This window comes from Phyllopteryx taeniolatus, chromosome 9, assembly GCF_024500385.1.
Source record: "Phyllopteryx taeniolatus isolate TA_2022b chromosome 9, UOR_Ptae_1.2, whole genome shotgun sequence".
NCBI classification, from domain to species: Eukaryota; Metazoa; Chordata; class Actinopteri; order Syngnathiformes; family Syngnathidae; genus Phyllopteryx; species Phyllopteryx taeniolatus.
The window spans coordinates 17191544-17207931 of record NC_084510.1 but is presented as its reverse complement, the minus strand read 5'-3'; the positions used below and the strand labels follow the sequence as shown (position 1 = coordinate 17207931).

The 16388-nt window shown below is 39.8% G+C and overlaps 1 protein-coding gene across 6 annotated transcripts in view; it reads right to left on the bottom strand.

Annotated features, from left to right (window-relative positions):
- The window catches only part of LOC133484206 (inositol 1,4,5-trisphosphate receptor type 1), a 77597-nt gene that overhangs the window by 6502 nt on the left and 54707 nt on the right, over nucleotides 1-16388 (bottom strand). For 5 of the 6 annotated variants that reach the window (XM_061786447.1, XM_061786443.1, XM_061786444.1 and 2 more), the window contains 14 exons: nucleotides 15525-15725; nucleotides 15329-15439; nucleotides 15100-15195; nucleotides 14849-14992; nucleotides 14644-14751; nucleotides 14381-14573; nucleotides 12898-13020; nucleotides 10871-11046; nucleotides 8661-8825; nucleotides 8123-8312; nucleotides 7929-8021; nucleotides 6620-6759; nucleotides 5612-5777; nucleotides 440-600 (listed from right to left, as the gene is read on the bottom strand). In XM_061786447.1, the coding sequence (XP_061642431.1) occupies nucleotides 440-600; nucleotides 5612-5777; nucleotides 6620-6759; nucleotides 7929-8021; nucleotides 8123-8312; nucleotides 8661-8825; nucleotides 10871-11046; nucleotides 12898-13020; nucleotides 14381-14573; nucleotides 14644-14751; nucleotides 14849-14992; nucleotides 15100-15195; nucleotides 15329-15439; nucleotides 15525-15725 (2067 nt within the window). The remainder of the gene's footprint in view (nucleotides 1-439; nucleotides 601-5611; nucleotides 5778-6619; nucleotides 6760-7928; nucleotides 8022-8122; nucleotides 8313-8660; nucleotides 8826-10870; nucleotides 11047-12897; nucleotides 13021-14380; nucleotides 14574-14643; nucleotides 14752-14848; nucleotides 14993-15099; nucleotides 15196-15328; nucleotides 15440-15524; nucleotides 15726-16388) is intronic. The other variant, XM_061786448.1, reaches the window with a different exon arrangement.

Genomic DNA, 16388 nt, shown 5'->3' with positions numbered 1-16388 from the left:
AGAAACCGCCGAGCAGTGCGGCAGTTCAATATGAATGAACCGAACGTGAGATTGTGGAGTAACTCACAGGAGAAAATCCTCCGACAAAATGCACATGCAAGAACTTCAGGGCGTGGGATAGTGGCACAGTTTCAGAAATGCAGGAGCTGCTGCAGATTGTAGCTGAACGGAGGCCAAGTGGCCTCGCTATCAGCACTGTCAAACTTCGTCTTAATGCTTTGAAGATAATGACGATAACAAGGTAACGATCACATTAGTGCATGCACACAGAGCACAATACTTCTTCATTACATGTAGATCATTTTATTGAAACCTATGCCGACCTTCACAGCATGTATCATCAAGTCAGCCTTGGCACACAGCATAGCCTGTCCTACGTAGATTGTTTGAGAAAATTGATAAGTGGTTTATGGGAGCGTCTGCTCTTTAAGTTGTTTACCTTGATCATCTCGGCCACGTAGCTCTCAGGGCCTGTGTACTCGGTGGAATCTTTTACTTTCACCAACACGACAAAGAATAGGTAATGCCACATGTTGTGCTCCTCTTTAATGTGCTCCTCAAATGTCACAGTCTTGTTGTCAAACTTGTCCCTCTCCAGGCCTGCAGAGAGGTGCAATAAGGTTAGCATGTGGGAACAGCCTTTTCCATACCATCCCAGAACCATCTCAGGTACAGTTTAAAGGATCGCCAATTGTTTGAGTAGATTGTATGTAGTACTTTACAGTATTTTATTGATGGGCACACTTTCATAAGGGCGTATTGAATCTTTTAGTTGTAATAAATTATTATCTGTTGTGCTCGTCATCATTAGTTTGTATTTGAGGTTATGGCAATACACCATTTTCATGGGAAACCCTGACTGTTGTCGGTGTTTAAATAACAAAACATAGCTATCACTATGTGATAACACTAGTAACATACTAAAAGATAAAACAGTAAAAAAAAAAGTCGAATGGATAAGTATTAGGGTTGGCCATGACCCATTAATTCACCCGGAATTCCTCATCTTAACGAGACATTTTGGACAATTCTATGCTTCCAAATTTGTGGGAGCAATTTGTGGAATGGCCCCTCTCTGTTCCAACATGAAAACTGCATGCTTGGATGAGTTTGGTGTGGAAGAGAGCGAGAGAGTCCTGACCCTTAACCCCATCAAACACCTTTGGAGTAAACTAAACACATACTCAAAAAGTGTTTAACAAGTCTTCTCAGTAGAATAGATATGAATATCTGTTCTGTTCCAATATCACTTCCTGTAGGTGTCCCAAAAAAGTAAATGTTATGAGAATATGATCTTAATCTTAGGAACTACAATTAAAAGCAGATGTCTACATACACTATATAAAAATACATGTGCTCCTCCACCACCAAACCCCCCCCCCCCATGCCCGACATGAAATCAGACTAAACTTTATAGGTCAATTAGGATTACCTAAATATTTTCTATTTGCTACATTTTTCAAGGCAATTTTTCATTACTTTCTTCAAATGAGGTATTTTACATACAGTAAGATTACTATGCTTTTAAACAATTTGGGAAAACATTTGAGTTAATTAGAAACACAGCTGAGGCTGTATTTGAACTAGGAACACCTGAAACACACCGCTTCTTTGCGTAAAATGGAAAAGTCAAAAGAAATCAGCCAAGATATCAGGACTGTGGACTTGCACAAGTCTGGTTTAACCTTGGGTGTAAATTTCAGATGCCTGAAGGTGTCATGTTCATCTGTTCAAATAATTATATGCAAGTATAAACACTGTGGGAATGTCCAGCCATCAGGAAGGAGACGGGTTCTGTGTCACAGAGATGAATATGCTTTGGTCCGAAATGTGCATATCAACCCATTAACAAAAGCAAAAGACATTTTGAAGATGCTGGCTGAAGCTGGTAGGCATGTGTCATTAGCCACAGTGAAACGAGTACGATACTGAAATTGGCTGGAAGGCCACTCTGCCAGAAAGAAGCCATACCTCCAAAAGAAACATAAAAAGACAGATTATGGTTTGCAAATGCACACAGGGACAAAGAACTCCATTTTTGGAGACATGTTCTGTGGTCTGACAAAACTAAAATTGAACAGTTTGGCCATAATGAGCATCATTACATTTGGAGAAAAAAAGAGGAAAGCTTGCAAGCCTGAGAACACCCTCCCAACTGCGAAATATGGGGGTGGCATGTTGTAGGGTTGTTTTACTAAAGGAGGTACTGGTGCACTTCACAAAATAGATGGGATCATGAGGAAAGAACACTATGTGGAAATACTGAAGCAACATCTCAAGGCATCAGCCAAGAAGCCAAAGCGTGGGCGCAAATGGGTCTTCCAATTGGACATTGACCTAAAGCATATTGCCAAACTTAAGGATACAGTCAATGTTTTGTGGCCATCGCAATGACCTGATTTCAATCCTATTGAAAATTTATGGGCAGATCTAAAAAGACGTGCAAGCAAGGCAGTCTCAATTACATCAGTTCTGTCAGGAGGAACGGGACAAAATTTCTGCCATCTATGGTGAGAAGCTTGTGGAAGGATATCCAAAATGTTTGACCCAAGTCATACAGTTTAAAGGCAATGGTACCAATTAGTAATGAAAAGTATGTAAATTTCTTTCTTGTGATGAAAAAATGTCTTTAAAAATCCTTCTCTCATTATTCTGGCATTTAGCAAATACAAATAATTTTGGGAATCCTAATTGAACTAAAGCAGGAAAAGTTTAGTTTGATTCTATTTCAGACAGACAAAAAAAATATTTTTATAGTGTAAAATTCTGGTTTCAACTGTATGTCATATCAAATATAAAGTAACAAATTGTGATTGTAAAATCTCTTCCCCTGAATTAATAGTTATTAGAAAGCTTTACAAAGATAACTATGACCTTTGACCAAACATGTGAGCTATGTTTAATTGGATCAGAACACCTACAAAATCTAAGTCCTGTGCTTTTGACTGTGATGTGGTATGTTTAATTTCTTTCTGGGTTTGTGGTTTCTGATAAATTTGTGTACAAAAATTCAGCTCTTTTCCCTTTCCATTGGTTCTAGAGAAGGGTGACTAATGAAGGCTAACTTCCAGCACCTCCATAATTCATATCTGTCTCACTCACGCATGCATGGACGCACTCACACACTCTCTCATTCACACAAATAACGCATGTTCCTCTCTTTTTAACATCACTTGAATGTCTCATATGGTATGCCTAAAAAGATGTTGTGTACTGTATCGGTCCCAATAATTAACGTGTGTGTGCATGTTGGGTCAGGCAGCCAGCATATGGAATGAGAACAGTGTTACGTCACCAAGCCAGCCATCAGCTCTGACTCACTCATGTTAAATAAGGCCAGGCCACAGGGGCAGCTGCCGTCTCTATGGTTTCCAGAGAACTGCCAGGGAAGAGGAGACGAAGGGAGCCCATCACCTCACGCTCAGGTGCCCCTCAGTCATGCTGCTTGGTTTTGTAAGACATCGATCTCTCTCACAATCGCTCATTAGATCTTTAGGTCTGTAGCCACTGATTGGTTGGCAGTTTACTTGGAGCTGAACACGTTGTTGTTAATAACAAAATTTAGACTGAGGTTTGTGTCATTGCATACAGTTGGTTTCTGTTTTATAACATAGATTTGAATGTCCTCAACCATGCTTCCTGTCACAGTTCCGTCCTCAACTTGAAGGATGGTTGTTTTCATCATTGGCTTTGTTGGTTGTCTTTTTAGTTTTTGATCAACTGTAAGCCATTTTTTTACATCAGCTATTTTTTTTGTATGATGGGTATGTATTCTACAAAGGATGTTTCCCTTCTTCATATTGATGAAATGATAAAAACACACCATTTTTAAAAAGGGGGGAATTGTAACAAATAATTGGATTTTAACTGATAACTAATAAACTGCAGCGTCAGAAGCCATACTGCCCAACTGAGTTTAATGCAAATCTGATTCAGATTGCCCATCTGGCCACAGGTTAAACTGAATAAAAATGTCAATTGATATTTGGTGAAACTCAAAAACTCAAATGTCATTAAATCAGTTTGTAACGTGCTTATGTAGGATCTTAATAGATGCCGTTTCCTTGGACCTAGACAAAACTCACAATGTTCTTTTTTAAATTTTGTTAAAGGACGAGTAACTAGGGCTACTTACTACTCCAGGGGTGTCAAACTCAACTTCACAGTGGGCCAAAATAAAAAATTGGGACAACGTCGCGGGCCAAACTAAATATTTATTGAAAAATTACTGTGATGTGCATGTTTCCCTTTTCTGCAGAAATGTAGCGTTAAAGTTTATTATTGACAACAAACTTAAATTTTGCTTAAACACTGAATCTGGAATAAACAAGCTTTAATATTATAAACGAGAAATCTAATTTGCGGTAAAAGACATCAGTCGTATTTGTTTGTTGTTTGGTATTTAAATAGATAACATGAATTCTTCTGTCTCTCCATCTTCTATTTATCTATCTCCATCTACCTTTCGTTTTTATGTAAATCTTTTTTCAAAGGCCAACAACAAAACAACCCAAAAAAAATAAGAATGTCCTTCAATAAAAATCCAAACCTCAAACTATTAACAGTCCCTGCCTAGGAGTTGATAAAGGGCATTAAAAATATTAATTCAATTATGTTATATTCTTTGTTAGAGCCACGTTGCGCTGCACACAACAAACAGGTCTGTCTTTTACTTTAGTGAACAGATAATCTGCCTCCCACCTGTCTTGGAAGTTAACTGTTTTCCATCTTTCGTTTGGCCATTTTTGGGAAGGGCAAGTCTAAATTTGCTCGAGGAGACTGGTAGCATAGTTGCTAACGACTGCAAGAGAAAGGGAAAGGGCGCTCGCCGGTCTAGACTGATGGGCCAACACGCTGGCAAAGCATTCTGGCATTTGTAATATTAGTAGCGGATGTGCTATATACTGGCGGGCCAGCTCTAATAAACATTTAATATGGTCTTGCGGGCCAAATATAATTACATCGTGGGCCAAATTTGGCCCCCGGGCCTGAGTTTGACATATATGTAGTACTCCAACAATGTAAAGTAGACCCTCAGAGCAATTCATGATTTTATAAGTTAGGCCAGATAAGAAATAAATGGGTCAAGAAAGGCGAGACAGCTTATCTCCGTTGCCTTCAAACTATATTTTTAAGTGTTAAGTGTTGAAGATTGCGTTTTCTGGCTTTGTGAGGGTGTGTGTGTGTGTGTGTGTGGGTGTGTTTAGCCTTTCACAAGTGTATCAGTGATAAATAGCTACAGAGAATTTTTAAAAAGGAGCTTATCACCAACAGTAGTATACAGTCAAGGTTTGCAACGTTTTATAGTGCTTTCAAGTTAAATTATTATCAATAGTGAGTTGTATAACTTCTTTCTGCATTTACAGAATTATTAACTGTGCTAAAATATTATTTAAAATGTTACCTGCACAGTACATGAAAGTTTGCATTGGAACACTTAATCACTGACATCACCAGTGGTCTTCAGACCACACTTTGAGAAATACAGTCCTAGATGGTAGCCTTTCACTCAGTGTTTAAGCCATGGCTGAGTTTTGCAGTCTCACATGTGCTCTCGAGACTGGTTTCTCTTTTGGTGTTTGAAGCACAAGCTTGATTTAAGTTGTCTCACCACAAATGAAGCAGGTGGTCTTCAGGACTTCTTCTTTCTTCTGTTTTTCACTCCTCAGGTCTGCGAAGGTGTCGATGATGACACCAAAAATGAGGTTTAAGACGATGATGATGACCATAAAGAAGAACAACAGGTCGTATATCACTCTGGCTGCAAACAGTGGCTCCTATTAAAAGATAAAAAGAGAGTTTAAATGGAGCGAGGCTGCTTACTTGTAGATAATCGCTAGCGATTACTTTTATGGTTATTAACATGATACCATTTTCTATCAAGACAATCTTTTCAGTGTGTGACCCAAAGGTCAAACCTTTACATAAGCATACACAGGGGATGGTTGACCTAGGTTGTTATGGACATTGAAACATAAGACCGAAGATGTAACCAGCCAGATGCTACAGATGGCAGAAAGCAAGGTAATCTCATAATGACACACGATGCAAACATGTTATTAGCCAAATGGTTCTGAAATAATATATGTACTGTGTATACTGACAACCAGTATACACGCACTCACTGGCCACAAAAAACACACACTCAGCTGTCAGTATGATACAGCGCAGTTCTAAACTACTGTAAACTTCACCGACAATTATCATCATCATCATTATGTTTCGAGTTGTTTGCAAAGCTGCTCTTTTATTGGATCTCATTCAATGTGCTGGTATGCCTAATGGTGTGGGCCAGTGAGTAAAGATTATGACGGATAAGTTTGCTGTGAAGCTGCAACTTGTTAATGTCTGTGCATGTGTGCCGTGTGGGTCACTTTTGTCAGTGATCAATTCTACTGTCACCAACACTTTATGGCCTAGCTCGTACTAATATGAGGACATGAAAGTAAGCCTTTACATCCTCTTTTGAGTCTGAATTCAGAGGAAATCCTGTGGTTGTACATTAACAGCTGTAGGAAACTACAACAAAACTCCCCACACTTTAGAAGCAAGAACTATTTCAGAGCCTGAAGGTTTTCAAAGCCAGCTCATATGACACACACACTTATACTGTAGGCACCTCTTTGGAAGGCTTGCGGAGAACATCACCTACACCCCCTCCACTCCTCAAGCCATGACTCAGAACAGTGACAATACACATCAGTAGAGAGTCGCACGTCCGTTCCATGTCGCTATCCTGTGAATCGTCACTGTCCACATCTGAGGAGGCAAAAAGAGAAACAGTACAATCTGAAAGTTAATTCAATTCACGACACGACTTAAGAGGACGTTTTCATGCTTTATAAAGGGAAAGCAATTTACTGTAAATTGTCAAATAAATCATCTAATGATGGTCACATAAAACAAGCAGGAAGTAAAATATGAACGAGTATAAATCTCAGTAAAATCAAACTGTACACATTTATAAATACAAGCCTCCTGCTATAGCTGTTGAAAAATAACATTTGACATTAATAAACAAAACAACACTTCACTGAATTCTTGATAGAATTTAATCAGTTGTTCTTTTGGCTTACTTGATATTTTGTTTCATTTGAAAATGTGTTTATGTACAGTATTGTGGTTCATGGTGGGAAGAAAGTCACAACAAAAATGTTTTGTTGAGCCAGAATGTTCCAAGCAAATACATATTTTGAAGGGTTTATCTAAACTGATAATGTTGACAAATTAGGAACACAACTTGAATTTGAGCACATGGTCAAATGGTGATAGCTCATGAATGATGTGTTTCTTTTTGGGCATCTAGTTTCACTTGATAATGCAGTTATGTACTGATTTATAGCTGCTTTTAAGGTGTCACAATACATTGGCCACATTACATGACCAACAGCAAGAGTGCTTTATGATCACATTTTTCATTCGCACCTCTACTCGTTGCTAGGTTTGTCTTTCTTCACAAACAGCCAAGAATTCCAATTCCATTTGCAGAAGCATAGACATATTAATGTCACATGAGAGTCACTGAGGTCAAATGTGAATCGTTCAGGTCAAATGGCATGTGACGTGGATGTAGTCACGAGAAGGATCAGTAACTGTGGTGGTATAAAACACACAAGCTACGTCTGTTCTATATTTACAACTTGCGGCCATGCTCTTCAACACAAAACTTTTTTCGCCACACCATTTCTCCAACTATTGACCAAAAATCAAGAGCAGTTCTTTAAAATTATTTAACATTAACAAATTAAACACAATAACCCACCAATAGCCACAAATCTAAATTTCCAATTCAGAATTACAATTTCTCAACAACAATATAATTGGTTTAATGAGAGTTTAGGATATCGTCACAAGGACGTTTGAATAGTAATAAGATACTTCTCCCTTAAGGAACCTGGAGGAACTCGTGCTTCTGCAGTAAGTATTACCTTCATGTACGCTCCCAGCAGTACAGTTTTCATCAACCCCAGCTTGACACATTCTTGTAGATAGAAACTCACTAGCTATGCTGGCTCCATTTTCTGCACAGAAGACAGAAGAACAAATATGAGTTAGCAGGAGATTTTAAAACAAACCATAATCCATGGTGCCATTCTGAGTAGAGTTGTAAGACTATCTTCACTTAGTGTCGTGTTGGGAATGCGATCCACTTCCAGAATGAAGTCATCTTTGAAGAAAATATAGCCAACAATGGAGAACAAGTAGACCAGGATGAGTGCAAGCACAGCGGTCAACACGATGGATCGTCCGTTGCGCGTAACGCTCTTGATGACATTCAGCAAAGTCTCTTCTCGGTACACCAGGTCAAACAGCTACAAAAGTGAGACATGAAACACAAGCGAGAAGAAAAAAGCCTTCATATGCCATTTGGAAGGTTTTCCCTTTTGTGTCAGTCTGTCTGACATGGAATTTTGGCAACAATAATCAGTCAGAATCTGTAACACACTCCCACAGCACTGGCTCCTAAAATACTAAGTTCAGCATCTGTCCTGACAGTGATGGACTGTCATGTTCTCAAATGATGGAAAGCCACGATTAGATTTTGCTGTTATGTGCATGCTTCTACTCATGGTTTTGCCGTCTCTTCATTTCTCCAAAGGTGATGTGTTTAAAGCAAAAGACGCATATGCATGGATGTGCAGGGTGCATGCTTTACTCACCAACAGACTGTAGAAAAAGACATGAACAAACACCCCCAGACTGCAGATGAGCAAATAGATGAAGTGGTATAAGAACTCGAAGTCCATCACCATGGCTTTGTATCCCCGACTGAAAGTGCCACGGTTTCCCAAAAAACTCATCAGGAAGATGATTTTATTACACACCTGTAAGTTAGATAGTATGTTATAAGACTTCATGATGGATGGATGGATGCTGGTTTGATTTTACTGTATATATTCTCACTATAGTTAATGGGCATCGAGATGACCTCAGACAGGAATATGAGGAAGAGCCAGCTGTTAAAGCATGTTTACGAGTTATGAAAAATGATGGTAAGCTTAGTTTAAAGGCTCTGTAAAGTGAAAATAAATTTGACCAATTTGACATGAGCACCACAGAGAAGAGTGTTGTTATCAACCCTGACAAATTTGAATGTTTAAAAAAAAATTGCCAAGTATATAAAATGAGGCTTCAAAATCATGAAAAATCAAGCAATTGTCTCCGTTTACGAATGCTTTGGGTGTGTCCGCTGAATGGGTGAAACCACACCTTGCTGAAAAATGCATGCTACTTCCTCTAGCATCTTACTTATGCCTAAACATCCCTAAATGTTTGAGCCAGAAAAATATATCCACTTTAAGCCTCTGGTGGTTGGACTATATCCCATTGGGTTGTCATGGGGCTTTCCATGCCGCAATGAGAAGTGCTAGCCACCAGCAAACTTGCGAGCTAACAGGCTTGGGCCTGGTAATACTGTAATGATTAACTAACTGGGAATTGCGCTGCATCACCACTGATATGATGGAAGGCGCACAACTTCTTATATATAGTGAGGGGAGGGGGGACTCATGCCGGACAAAAGTCATATAAGTGTATTGTTTCTGAATACATTATATACGTTTGAAGATAAGTGCAAACTGAGAACAATATTGTACTGAATTGTTGAACTATAGCTTGAATCTCTTTTTCACCATCTCAGTTGTCTGGATTTTTTTGGGCGGGGCTAAAACTGGACCGAGTTGACGCAAGCAGTGAACAGCATGAGTCGCCCCTCCCTCACTATATAAGCACCAAGCAGCCTTATTACAACCCCAATTGTAATGCCTGTACTGTATAGTATATTTAGAAACAAATCCTTCAATTCACTTTACAGGGTCGTATAAGATTTTCCTAGAAACTGGCCTACTGTACTGATGCATCTCCACACACCCATTGACTTCGGTACAGCTGAACAATCTGATGAGTTCTAATATCGAGTTCTAACATCGAAAATTTTGATTTTGGAAATCATTTGAAATAATACCTAATATTGTTACATACAAGTGTTATATCGTTGTTTACCTTTTGTCACTACGTAGGAGGGGCAAACTATAAGAAACAGCTCTCAGTGTAATGTAGTGCAGTTGTACACTATAAGCTACAAGCAAAATAATAAACATTTGCTGAATGAATACCTCTTGGACAGTGTCGATCAAAAATGAGTATAATTATCTTCGTAAAGGCAGAATATTTTGATACAGCTTTTGGAATTGATCTTATTAGATTGTGCGAGTGTATCTAATGATGATGATAATGAAGTGTCAGCAATATGTAGTCAACAATTAAACAGTGAAGAGAAATGTTAAGGGTGAATTTGAATGTGTTCAGAAAATCTCTTGAAAATCTCTAGGGGCCAAAGAGGTGCAGGTCCAGTGACGCATTTCATACTCCATACCACCCAAGGCAACGCAAGCAAGGACTGCAGCGCTGTGGGTGACACCACAGGGAGACTGCTCTGTCAAGTGCATGTGTGCATTGAGAGGATTGAGTGTTTAAGTGATTCTTGACGGAAAATCAAAGCACTTTTACATTTAACAGGTTGTTTATCAGTAACTGTGTGGGCTCATTGTGACAAGGTCACATTGACACGGCTTAACCTGTACAAGATAATGGGGTATTGGAGTCTTTCCACACCAGCCACATTTGATTTTACTTCTATGACATACACGTTTTCAGATTGTGGGGGGAAGCTTCAGACACCAGAGAGAAACATTGAAACTCCATATACACAGGCTGAGAATCCAACTTAAAAAAATCTTAATTTTCTAGAAAGAGTTGTTAACTATTTCACATGGCAAGTGAAGCAACATCTATGTGCATTGTTTTAAAAAAACCCTGAAAAAAACAGGAAAATAATTTGTAAAATAAGGAAGGGAGGCAGATGACTCACATTAAAGGCACCAAGGAGGAACAGTGTGGGCTCCAGGCCAACTGAGAAGATGAGACGGAGGATTGTGACGATGACAAGAGCTCGGATGCTCAACGGTTGGGGCATGATGATCACGATAATGAGTGTTGCCAACAAGCCCATCCACAGCAGAGCAGACAGGTGGGTATCCAGCGTGCCTGAAGGGATTCATGCCAACTGATTTACCGCACAGGATCGCTGCTGACTTGCTTTCATAGGAAATACGACATGGATTCAATGTGCAGAGCCATCACAACGAAAGGATGACAATGCAGTTTGCAGCTAGAAACTTGGGTGGCTGAACAGTTTAATACATGTAACTTGCTTCTACTTCGCAGATAACCCCGGCCGGGGGCTTCATTAGTGGGACTGAAATCAACAAGATTCGCTTACATAACTCATAAAAGTAGTTGACAGTACAGTACATACATTTTGTGTACGTGCGCTTGAGCGTGTGGGCTGGGCTTTAGCGCGAGAAGACATGACAAATCTCCACATGAAACTCCTCAAGGGTTTTATATGGGAACGTGTCACTATGACCAAATAAATAAATAAATAAACTGCATAGAGCTGGAAAACAAATAACAAGGCCATACCCTACTTCTCCCCTCTGTGAATGATCTTGCTATCTTTTTATGCAGTTTATTAAATAATTTGCTCATGCTTTCAAGGCTGTACTGCATTAGCAATAAAGAAATGGAGGAAAGAGGGGATGCCTAATAATAATAAAAACATTTAGAAGCAGAATGGTCAAAACATTTCCCCCTCTACTTCCTTTCCTCCCTCCTTGGCTCCCTCCACCACCTCTCCCTCCTCTAGTTCTCGCTCCCTCCCAACCCATGTTGAGCTCATATGACAGGTGCCACTTACATAACAGCCATCTCTAAAAATACTTTGGCTAAAAGATTCGTCAGGAAAGAACACGGAGCGACACACAGCAAAAGAGATTTGACAGACAAAAAGAGGGACGTTTGCATGCAGTATTCGTAACTACATTTACGCTTTTCTTGAAGGAGCAAGAGGTTTCTCAGGTTCAAACTTTAGTCAGTTAAAATTGTTAGTGAAGAATGTGGCAAGCATCCAGTGCTTACACACGTGCTATGTTAACCCGAAAAGTCAAAAGACAGTCAGGCATGAATGTACGTATGTACTTTATGTATGGCTGCAGAACACACTGACCTCGAATCTCTCTTATGACGTATGTGTGTGGGTGTGTGTGTGTGTGTGTGAGCAGGAGCGAGACGGCAAAGGCCATAGAGCCATAAAAGTGCTCATTAAACTCGACCAAAGGTATACTGCCATTTCACGTGATGCTTTGTGTGGAGGGGAAAACACAGTCAGACATTACTCATGCTTAGTACTCACTTGAATTGAGGTCAAAACAAGTAAAATACAGAATCCAAACATTCACAGTTCCAAAGAAGAAAGGAACAAGTTCGTCTGTGTGCAAAGGGTGTGTCTCAAACAAAGACAGGGTTATTCTAAGGTCCTGCTCTTTAATCCTGGTCAGGTGATACAAGTCAGCAGATCAGAACTTTAGGGGAAAAGCAGATCAGTGGGTCAAGTGCTTAGGAGAAGGATTCATCTCTTCAACCTTTCTCTGTGGGTGGTCACACCATGTGATTTGAGAGGACACCAAATATTTTTTTTGTTCAGACTTGGAAGAGAATCTAAAAGGAAACACTTCACAGTAAGATGACGCTGAATTGCCAGCATAGTTTGTCATTCAAAGACACTCCTCATAATGAGAGCAGGTTGTGGCAGAAAATGCATGCCAGCATGCCGCTGTCCTTCCTGTTTTGCATTATTGAGCACATAACCTCAGTTTGACCCCGCCTTGTGACCAAAAGTAAATATTAAAAGCTTCTCTAAACCTCCATTACAATGTCAATTAACCGAACATGGTCTACCTCACTTATTTCAAGAGCCAAGGAGTGCAAAATGACATCCTCAGTGACATCAGATGAGGTCAGTGGTCACACTCTGGTTTGTGCCCCTGTGCAACTGACCTCCGTGTATCCCCTCCAGCGGGTAGAAGAAGCAGACGAGCAGGTTCATGAGCACAGCCAGATTGAAGGAAACGTTGCTCCAGACTGAAATGTTTCTGGAACACCAGTACAACACCGGCTGGGCTGGGAAATAGAGAACGGTTCAAGTTTATGAGTAAAAGATACTGCGTTAAATCAATTGTGAATAAATGTTATTCTATGGCCTCTGCGCAATCTATTTATCTATCTGACCTTTACCTTTCACCCTCAACAGCAGTAACAGTACGCACATATCAGTAGTGATACCCCTTTGCAAATGTGTACCTTGCTGAAGGGCACTGCGGCTATGGGGGTTAGTGAGGATTCAGAAGGAATTGAACCCGGAACACTTTAGTTACAGTTTACATTCTTACCAACTCGTCATCAGCTGCCCAATAAAGTGCATAAAGGAGCATTTGTTGTTATTTAAAAAAAAGTTAAACAACATAATACTGCACATAAAAAGTTTAACTATGGTAAGAAATTATGGCTTTCAATACTTTTAGACAACTTTAAGTGAAATCCGGTGATGGACAGAAAGATAATGAGAGGCAAGGAAGTTTATCCCTCATTGGAATAAACAGACAAAACACGGCTTTGTATGTGGTATGCAGTCTAGAATGTGGATTAGAAATGTGACTGCGTGTGGGTGGAGGCCTGTGTTTGTATGTTTATGTACATGAGCAAGCAATCTCTCGGTCGTGATTCATAAGGTTACCGTACAACTGTTTCGCAGCACAGAAAATGAGGAAAGTCCCCATTTTGATTTTAGACACGCACACGCACATTACACTTGCACACAGGGGAGAGATATCTTGTTCAGACTTGCAAAAATGAATGATCATGGATTTGAGAATTAAGGACAGTCCATTTCTCATATAAAATCCATCCATTTTCTATACTAGTTGTTAATTTAGCAAGTCTCTCAGCTGCAACACACAGTAATGTAGTTGGGGGGGGGGGGAAACAAAAACAAAAAAAACAAAAAAATGCAACGCAGCATTACAGTTGAACTGGAATATTTTCCCAGAAACATGAGCATGCACGTTCAAACCCCCCTTCAGTGACTTATCAATAAATAATGGCAAATCCTTTCAGAAAAAACTCTCCCAAAAATAAGTTAGCCGTGTCTAGACGCGTCATATGTTGCCATAATTTCACAGTGGCTAAACATAAAACAAAAATTTTAAACATAAAATATATTGATAAAAAGCTTTTCAATCAACTATGAAATACACCTCATTTGTGGTAAGATTATCTTTTTATATAAAATCCTCCTAAATTATTGTGATAAAAGGCTCCCTAACCGGGACAGGTGACAATGAAATATAAAGTCTCCTCTCAGAGTTGAACCAATCAGGCACTTGGTTGAGAAATAAATAATATTTGTCATGCAGGGTCGATATGTCAAATGTAATGATTCTCGTGTGTTTGTTTACTGTTGCTGTTAACGGCTACTTTATACCTCTAAGCATCTTCTGCCAGTTCATCTCACTGAAGAGGTCCTCTGCTCGCAGAAAGAAGTCATTTATCTTACTGCCCTGCTCGTCTCTCTCAGTGGTGTAGTAGACACGAAGCTTGGACTCCGAGGTCAAGAACTCACAGATGTTTGGCACTGGGAACACAATCTCTTCCATGGTGCGGTCGTGGCGCACAATCTAGACACATGAGTTTACAATCACCATGCGGGAGTCAATTCTCTGGTTCCCCGGGTTGTGTGTTTATGACCTCTATCTGAGCAGTGTGGTTGGCATAAAACTCCAAGGCCTCATCTCCATCTCCGCTGGCTCCTCCAGGCTTCAACATTACGGACAGCTCCTTATTATGACGGGCTAGCTGTGTAAAGAACACACAAACAGAAAGTTCTATGTAAAATATATGCACAATAGAATACACTGTGACAGGTGTGGGGCTCTCCATAGTTAAATCAGACCTGGTGAGCTAAGATATAAATGTTGTGGCCGACATTTCTGGGAGATGCTGCGTCATGTTCCTCGTCATCCCCATTATCCTCCTCCTCCTTTGTGTCTTCAAACTCAACCTCTCCCTGCAGATAGGCTTTTTTGATCACCTCCACCTGGAAAGACACACATTTCATGAAGAACGAACCTCATTGTTACACAGACAGAGTTGGGAGCTGTTGTATTTAAGATCTGAGAGAAGACCATGTTCTAAGTTACTCACAAGCTCTTTAGGTCTCATGTTGTACAGTATCCTCTCAGCATTCTCGCTGTCATGACGGCTCTCCATAATGGCAAGCAGCAACTTGGATGCGTTGTTCTAAGAGTAATAAAACAGCTTTTAAAATGAAGTAAAGAGTTCAACTTTCCAATTAAGTTTCCTCTCCTATACAATTTCTATCCAAGTGGAAAATTCCTCCTCCACTCTACTTTCACCATGCCTGCTAACTCACCTTGAGCTCCAGCACCAGATCCATCCGCTTCTTTCCAAGTGGGTTGATGTCATTAAGGATGAGAGCAATGATGATATCAATACCATTGGACTCGTGAGTGGCAATGCAATTCTGAGGAAATTGTGAATAAAGATTGCATATTAATGGAAAACATATCTTGGTAGAGTTGTCACATCTGGAATAGTTTGCTGTGTACCTGGTTTTCATGGCAGGGACCTTGGCAGTATTCTGTAAGGCTCTCTAGAGTTTGGTTGATGAGGGCAACGTTCTTCTCGTTTATGTACAGCCCTAACAAGCCCAGACCTCCTGTGGTGCTGCCACAAATGCAGTCCAGGAACTGAAGGGTCTCACACACCAGGTTATAGTTGTTCTTGTGGTTTTGACAACGAAGAAAGTTCTGAGGAGATAAAAGTAGTTCAATATGGTCAGCAAGACGACTCAGGAGGATACAGGACTATGCAATAAAATCAGAGTAGTTAAATTTATAAATAAAAAAAAAATAATAATAATAAAAAAAAATAAATAAATAAATAAAATATATATATATATATATATTAATAAATAGTATTTGCAGATCTAATTTTAAATGTGGGCGGCACAGTAGCTGACTGGTTAGCACATCTACCTCACACTGGGTTCAAATCTGGCCTCGCCTGTGTCGTGTTTGCATGTTATCCTCGTTCCTGTTTTCGCTGGGTAATACGGGTTCCTCCCACATTCCAAAAAGATGCATCGTAGGTAAATTGAAGACTCTAAAATTGTGCGTAGGTGTGAATGTGAATGCAAATGGTTGTTTGTCTCTATGTGCCCTGCGATTGGCTGGCGACCAGTTCAGGATGTACCCCGCCTCTCGCCCAAAGTCAGCTGAGATAGGTGCCAGCACACCAGTGACCCTCGTGATGATAAGCTGTTCAGAAATTGAATGGATAGTTTTAAAGGTAGAGTTTGCAGTTAAAAAAAACTAAACACTTTTTAGTTTTTTAGTCACAATTGTCTTATGACCGGTCAGTAGAATATTATTAAAATTATCTTTTGAAATATCATTCATATCTGGCACAAT